An 8,007-nucleotide genomic window follows, 5' to 3' on the forward strand; every position below is an offset into this window, starting at 1 on the left:
CTGTTGCGCAGCCTGAACAACCACCAGTTGAACCCAAGTCGGTCATCGATCGAAGCGGTGGATGATAACCAAGAAGGAACCAAAGGAGCTGCCATTGCCATTGCTATCCACGCCGCATTCGGACACAGTAAAAGATCCAACACCACCGAAAGATGAACTCACAGAACAGGATCGGGAGAAGCTGCTCCCAGACACGTCCCACCCTGAATCTGCCACTGCAGCTGGCGCCGGCGTTCCCCGACCCCCACCGTTGAGCCCAAACAGTTCGTCTGCACCATGGTGTCATCGACCGCATGTCCACGACGGAGCCCCGGCGCCAAACCCTCGCGGTCTCGATGTTGTTGCAGTCCATGAACCGGTTCCCGATCAAGGGGTGAGGCCACAAGTGGGCGAGACCGAGCCCCCTCATCAAGACCGACGTCCTGGACCCCGATTCTGCACGTGCAGACGCCCGCCCAGCGCCAGAGTCGTGTTCCTGGGCAAGAAAGTGGTCACCGACTCACCGCCTTCGTCAACCCAGAGTCTCCGAGCCCCAAACAGCACAAAGGTCATAAAGCTTGGATGACTGGGTGGTAAACTTGGCCTCCAGACCGCCCACCATGGCAGGAAGATCAAAACGGCGGCAATGCCACAAAGCTTGGATGATTGAGCGTTGAACCTGGCCTCCAGACCTCCCTCCATTGTAGGAAGATCAAGAGAAGGGAAGGTTCGGGGCAGTGAAGGCGCAGTCGTCGACGATGACGGCGTCGTAGCCAGCCAGGCCGGCAGTAACACCATTCCAGCTAGCCGTTGCCAGATGCCGAGAGTACCCAAGCATTTCCTCGACTCGTTGATGTCTGAGGGGTCCAAAACGTCAAGCCAAGGTACCGGCATGAGAGATTCAGGATGAACGGCGTGGCAGCCGACACATGGCGAACCAAAATACCACGGACATCCCAAGAGCTGGTCACTGCGCACAAACTGGCAGAGCGTTGGTCGCCAGCACCCGGTTGTCGAAAACCTCCATCAGCCAGCCCCTGAGCCTCGAAACAGCAAACATCGCAAAGCTTGGGGTGATGGAGCGTCCTGGGCTGAAAGAACCCACACCACTGCTGGCAGAGAGCCCCAAGGGAGGGCCTGAGGTTCGGAAGTGGCACGGAGTCGATGACGACGTCGCAGCCAGCCAGCAGCAGACACTCCGGCTGGCAGCCGCTGGGGAACTTCTTGACTGGACATCAGCGGCAACGTTGCAGCTACGCGGCACCACCATTCCAGCTGGCTGTTGACGAGACGGACGCTCGAATGGAGATCAGCGAGCGGGATCCGTCGCAGTCGTCTGGTCAGTTGCAGAGACCACCCAGGTACTCTCGAGTCATTGTGGCCTGGCAGTCTCAAGGCGACGTCGAAGCCAGCGTACCGTCCGGAGTCCAACAGCGTGACGCCGTGGCAACCAGGCAACCAAGATACCAACGCGTCGCCCAGGGGTATCAACGGTCACCAAGCCCGACGCGCAGGGAGACCAAAGTCGCCTGCCGTGGCCCAGGTGGCATGCATGGCCTTCCCTCGAACTCCACGGCCTCCACCGGCCAAGCCCAGGGTGATGTTGCTGCTGCCGGCCGATCTCAGGAAGGAATTCAATATGGTCAATGTCAAGACTGCGGCAAGCATTCGGTTTCGGCAAGGGCAGCGGAACTTGGCAAGGCTGCTGCACAACAACATCATCTGGACAAGATCATGCACGGAGATGGACACAGAACTGGTTGTCTTCCGGGCTTGTGGCTTCAATGGCTGGCTGCTGCCACCAACGGCAGCCAAGCAGACGAAGGCGTCACAACTCGACTTGGATCGATGCGGATTGACCATGTCGGAGGTGCACAGCAGCGAGCAGACATGGCGGGCACCGCTGTCACCACGGAGTCGTGGATATTCCTCATGCCAAGACATAACGACATGCGCATGGCACGCAGCTCTGGCGCCCCCACTCGGCTTGGATCGATTTGGGGGGAGCCCGGAGCCCGGACCAAGTCCAAAATCCAAAGTCCAAAGCCGGGACCACGTCCAAAATGCAAAATTACATCCAAAACGCCAAAACGACATGCAAAACCACATGCAGAATGCCAAAAACAGATGCAAAATGGAAAATCTACATCCAAAATGCCAAAACGACATGCATAACCATATAGAGAATGCCAAAATGACATCCAAAGTGCAAAAACTATATGGAAAATGCCAAAACGACGTCCAAAATGCCAGAACGACATGCAAAACCATATGCAGAATGCCAAAACGACGTCCCGAGTGCCAAAACCACATGCAAAATGCCAGGATGGCGTCCGGGGTGCGGGGACTACGTCCAGGGGGCCCAGGGAGCATGCAAGGCTACATCTGGGGTGCCGAGGTTGCGTCCAAACTGCAAAAACCATATGTAAAATGCCAAAACGACGTCTGGAGTGCCAAACCACATCCAAAACCACATCCAAAACGCCAAAATGATATGCAAAACCATATGCAAAGTGCTAAAACGACGTCCGGAGTGCCAACGCAATATCCAAAATGCAAAACCCACATCCAAAACCACATCCAAAACGCCAAATGATATGCCAAACCACATCCAAAATACCAAAACGACATGCAAAACCATATGCAAAATGCCAAATCTACATCTAAAATGCCAAAACAACGTCCGGAGTGCTAAAACCACATCCAAAACCACGTCCAGGATGCCCCAACACACATCCAAATTCCAAACCAGGCGGCTCAGCAGCGGAGGAACCCATGCCGGCAGCCCAGCAGGCCAGAGAACGTCGTCGAGCACGGGGGACATGCAGGCTGGCCCACTGCGGACGCCCAAGCCCAAGTCTTGAGTCGACGAGGGCCGGGAGCCGGGGAGCGGGAGCGGCAGCGGCAGAGAATGACTTGGCTGGCTGGCTGGCGGGCTGGCAGGCCTATTCTCTCGTCCAGAAGGCCACTGTCGTGGAGGGCATCGTAGCACAGGCGTCGGAGTGGTGGTGGTGGGCGCAGGAGGTGAGGTCTGGCAGAATTTCCACCCCCCTCCTCCTTGGCCAACCCAACGACACGCCAGCGACCTCTTCGGTTGATATTCGGATCTTCGGATCGGCGCGGATTAACGTAACGGCGAGGCGCTAAGCGACTTTGGACAAGGCGTGGTCTTTGTTTCCACCACCATCAAACGACTTCATCCTTCACCATCACCACCACCCATTTTCTTTGTTGCAGCGGCGTTTGCATCGTCCACAGGTGACAAACAGCAAGGTACGTGCATCTCCTGTCTCTCTCATGTCTGCATGCATCGCTAGGCAGGCTGTGCGTGTGTCTGTGTCGGTCGTTCGGCCGGTCCAGGGGGGTGGTCTCCTGCCTGCTCACCACACCGCCTTTGCACCTCAACAACATCTTTCTGAGGATGGCAATGGCTCTCCTGTCCTTTCTCTCTCTCCAGATGGCCGTCTTGTCGTCCTGCTTCGGCGTTGTGGGCTGCACGGCGGCTCAGGGGGAGGGTTTTCTGCCTGCTCACCTCACCACCTTTGCCCAGACGCCCACGGCACCTTCAGATGTGCTCTCTCGACCTCCGAGGGTGGCTCTCGACGCCGGTCTTTTTGTTATGCATCTGTGGTGGCCGGTGAGGGGTGCTCTTCTGTTCTGGCCGCCTGTCTTCCGGTTTTCTGACCACCGCAGTTGATCTCCGGCCCTTCCACACCTCCTCCGCCGTCCGCTTCGTGTCCCAGATGGCGCTCGACTCCCCGATGGAGCCCTGGTCCGCTCAGCAGGAGCGTATCGCCGCGAGGCCTCGACTGCAGGCGATCCCACCGCCGGGGGATGAGAAAGAGCAAGGGAGACACAGAATGTACGTGCGTGGGAATCACACTTACCAGGCCCAGCCAGCACGCACACACGTCGAACCCAAGGCTGATGGCGGTGCATGCAAGGCGTTGGACCGCGTCTCGCACCGAAAGCCTTCCGCCCGCCCGCCCACGACACCGATGCAGATGACGCCGCAAGAGAGGAAAGCGATGCAAATGACGCCGCAATAGAGGAAATCGATGCAGCAAGACATGGAACTCGATACATATATACATTATCGATGCAAGAGATGGGAATTGGATGTACGTGGTCGGTGCGCTGATATGGGATCTGCGCGGTGGGCTTTGGGTGCCAGAGACCGCCCACACGGTTTGGCGCCCACGCCTGGAGTCTGTCGCCGCGGCATGCCCAGCAGCCACGTGTTGCCACCAGATGTCGTTGTGGTGCATGGTGGACGCAAGATGGTGCATGCTGCAGGCAAGATGTCGTTGACGCTGCATGGTGGTTGACGCTGCATGGTGGTTGACGCTGCATGGTGGTTGACGCTGCATGGTGGTTGACGCTGCATGGTGGTTGACGCTGCATGGTGCAAGATGATGCTGCTGCATGGTGGACTCTGGTGCGTGCCGGAAAAGACATGCAGCCGGCGACCAGCAACGCCCATCAGCCACCGTGGCCCTTGTTCGCCCTCGTCACCACCGGGCGCGTCTCCCGGAAACGACAGCCGCTCGACGCCCACGCCGGGCCACGAACACACTCGTCCACTCGCCATCGACCCCTTCTCGTCGCCCAAACTCGACCAACTTTGCATTTTCCGGAAAAGTCACCCGCTCCACGCCCATCTGCCAGCGAGAAATTCGACACTTGGCCGCCGCGACGACCAAAACTTTGCGTTTTCCGGAGTCCTTTTCCGTTTTGCCCGCAAATTCCACCCACAACGCCCAAACACACTCGCAATCCTGCAAAATCGGCACAATCGGCCGGAAAAATCACCCGCTCGACGCCACCCTTGCTCGCCTGCACTCCTGCAAACTCAATCCGCACTCCAAACCTGCCAACTCAATCCTTCGCGATAAACGAACGCACAATTCGACCTTCCTCGAGCACAACGACGACAACAAACCCGTTCAGGCTGAGAAGGGCCGTGGGAGCAAAGAGACAAGAGTGATGAAGAGGAAGGAGAGAGGAAAGACCTCTGTCGTGGGCATCGAGCTCATATTTATACCCAGGAGGCCCAAACGCCATAGATGCTATCATCATGACACCAGCCAATGCTATCACCAACGCCACCAAGTCCCCCGCCATCAGATACGAGGCCCCTGACGCCTGCATAATGCTCAACACCATGCCGCCGCCCATCACACCAGACCGCCAGCATCATGCCAGAACGCCAGGACCCCCAATTCCCCCAAAGACCAAAGACCAAAGTGCCAATTCCACGAGGACCAACGACAAGACCACCAAGTCCACAAAGACCAAAGACAAGAGCGCTATTCCTCCTCCGACACCTCCGACTCGTCCTCCTCCTGCTCCCCCTCCTCCTCCACGCCCACGCCGGAAGGGCCAGGCCCGGTCTGCTCAACATCCCCCATCTCATCATCACTGCTGTCCGAGAGGATGATGGGATCCTCGACAGCGTTGTGGACCTTGTTGCCGCCGAGGATGGGAGGATCGACCGGGTTGAACTCCTTGCAGTCGCCCCGCCGCACCGCCGCCAACTCCTCGGCCGTCACGAGCGGCCCGGATCTCAGACAGAGATATTGCACCTGGGCGATGTGCACCTTTTGCTCGGCGAAGTCCAGTCCCAGGACCACGGGCGTCCACGGCGCCGTGGGCAGGGAGACGAAGGTCTTGGGCTTCGACAACCGTGGCCGCGGGCCCGGGCCGGGGGGCCGGAAAAGAAGGCGAGCCTGGTCGGCGTGGTCGCCGTCGGGGCCGGAGAACCGGAATTGCAGCTCTTCGTGTTGCAGGAGGACCGTGAATGCTTGCCGTGGGCGAACGGCCAGGGGAGGGTGGTCCGCCGCGGGGGCAAAGGCGTGGGGATCGTCGACGACCTCGAAGACGTCCGTGAAGGTCTTCAGACGCCGGCCGAGGGTGTCGTGGGCCTGGCGGAGCCGGGGGATCCCCAGGTTGTCGGCGCGGAGGCGGTGGTTCTCCTTTTCGGTATTGTCGAGGCGCTGTTGGCGGTCGGCGTTGCCGGCGTGGATGTTCCGCGTGGCCGTGCGGAGGGCGTCAAAGACCAGTTGAAGGTGCGCGTTCTCGGCCCGCAAGCGCTCATTGTCGCCGCGAAGGATCCCATTGTCGGTTTCCAGGCCGTCGTTGTCCGCCTCCAGGCCCATGTTGTTGGCCAGCGCGTCGCCATGGGATTCCTGCAGCCGCGCATGCTCAATACGGAGGGCGAGATAGTCCGCCGTCACCGTGGTGTTCCTCCGTCTCAAGACCTGGATGTCCGCCGTCAGAGTGGTGTTCGTCTGTGTCAGCTCCTCCACGTTTTCGGTCTGAACGGTGTCCCGGACTGTCAGGCGTATATTTTGGCACCGCTCGCGGCGAAGCTCAAGTTGGAGATCTTCATGTTCGCCTCGGAGGATCCGGTTCTGCTCGGTCACAGTGTCGTGCTCCTGTGTCAAGTTTTGCACGTCCGCCGTCAGAGTGTCGTTCCTCTGTCTCAAGACCTGGATGTCCGCCGTCAGCGTGGTGTTCGTCTGTCTCAGGGTGTCCACCTGCTCTCCCAGATCCTCCACGTCGTGTTCCAGCACGGTTTCCCGGCCTCTCAGCTGTGTATTTTCCTCATGCAGCCTTTCCACCTCCTTTCTTAGGCCCTTCACCTCATCGACCAGCAATTTTTCCCTCTCTTCTATACCCTGTTTCATCGCGGAGAGCATCTTCCACAAGGGAATGGGCGCCGGGAGGGCGGTGGAGGAGGAGGAGGCGGGCTCGGGGGTTGCAGGACTCGCGGGGGTCGGTGGTTCGCCGTCTGGCATGCTCTTGCCGAGCTCGGGGGAGTCCATGACGAGGGTGGGGGACGTGCCAGGCTCGGGGGAGTCGGGAATCTCGACAATGTCGCCCGTGGGCGTGGCATTCGGCCGCTCGGAGCGGCGAACGCGAACTTGCCGAGGTCTTAGCATTCGCAAACGGAGAGTTGGGGGGGGGGGGGAGTGCGTACCTTTTGGGGGGGGAACATCATCGTCGTCCCCTCCCTCACGCGGACGAGTGTGCCGCCCGGAGCAGCCAACTGCCAAGGTCTGAGTATCCGCAAACGAAGAGTGGGTATAGGCGACCGGGGGGGGGGATTGCGTACCTTTTCCTTTTGGGGTGGGAACATCGTCGTCGTCGTCTCGATACGGGCGAGTTTGGCGCGCGGCGGAGGGGCGCCCTGCCAAAGGTGTCAGCATTCGCAAACGGAGAGTGGGTATGGGCAAAATGGGGGGGGGGGGAAATTGCGTACACGGCGTCACGATGATGGTGTCGCCGTCTGGGGAAGCAGGTCGGTGCAAAGGCGAGGAGGCCATTGTGGGCAGGCAATGACCAAGAAAGGTACCTCGGTGGTGGTACTAAAATGGCTTTGTCGACTAAAAAGAGGTAGACTTCGCCGGGGCCGAAGTCAGCAGGTAAGCGAAAATGGTGCAATGGAGCCAAGATTGGAGCGGATGATGGAGGCGAAGGATGATTGTGAAAGATCTTGAGATCGAGGGGGAAATCTCGAGTTTAAATGCTTTGCGGGGCCCCTCTCTGGACGGTGATATCAAAAAGGTATGTTCTGTCTCTCCCCCTCTCTCCCAGCCCATCACGGCCGATCCCAGTCCATCACATTGTCCCAACCCTCAACAAATTCCTGTTTTTCTCGTATCCAAAACGCCCCCAACAGGGATCGAAGTGTGGTGTTGCATTTGAACCGTGGGTGGTTGTCATGTGCACCGCCCTCGACCGGCGGCGCTACGGGCTTGGCCCTCAGCCCGGGGGTGGGGGCGCGGAGGATCCGAGCAGCGCCCACCGAGCCAATGGGTCGACGAGGAGCGACGTCGGCGGTCTCGGCCACCCCCAGCTTGGAAGGTCGCTGGATGGTCAGCTCCATTGTCCGCGCGATCATTGGCTTCATGGTCGCCTGGAGAGTTTGCCGGATTGTTTGCTTGATCGCATGCTTGATTCGCTGCCTGATGGGACGCTCGCGGGCAACGCCCGACTACTGGCTCGACGGTCTCCGCCAGGGGA

General features: G+C 59.3%; 2 protein-coding genes across 2 annotated transcripts; one reads left to right on the forward strand and one right to left on the reverse strand.

Moving 5' to 3' along the window:
* Positions 1-1,143: 1,143 nt before the first annotated feature.
* On the forward strand, positions 1,144-2,154 carry PV07_08669 (uncharacterized protein; the record flags this gene model as incomplete). Its single annotated transcript, XM_016395863.1, has 1 exon — positions 1,144-2,154. One exon carries the CDS (start codon positions 1,144-1,146, stop codon positions 2,152-2,154), a length of 1,011 nt encoding a protein of 336 aa, XP_016245719.1.
* A 2,842-nt stretch (positions 2,155-4,996) lies between these two features.
* PV07_08670 (uncharacterized protein) lies at positions 4,997-7,455 on the reverse strand. The gene is made up of 5 exons (XM_016395864.1): positions 7,244-7,455; positions 7,097-7,171; positions 6,962-7,030; positions 6,523-6,904; positions 4,997-6,470 (listed from the first exon to the last, which is right to left on the reverse strand). Exon 5 carries the CDS (start codon positions 6,135-6,137, stop codon positions 5,289-5,291), a length of 849 nt encoding a protein of 282 aa, XP_016245720.1. The 5' UTR covers positions 6,138-6,470; positions 6,523-6,904; positions 6,962-7,030; positions 7,097-7,171; positions 7,244-7,455; the 3' UTR covers positions 4,997-5,288.
* Between the last annotated feature and the right edge of the window lie 552 nt (positions 7,456-8,007).

This window comes from Cladophialophora immunda (genome assembly GCF_000835495.1).
Source record: "Cladophialophora immunda strain CBS 83496 unplaced genomic scaffold supercont1.5, whole genome shotgun sequence".
Taxonomy (NCBI): Eukaryota; Fungi; Ascomycota; class Eurotiomycetes; order Chaetothyriales; family Herpotrichiellaceae; genus Cladophialophora; species Cladophialophora immunda.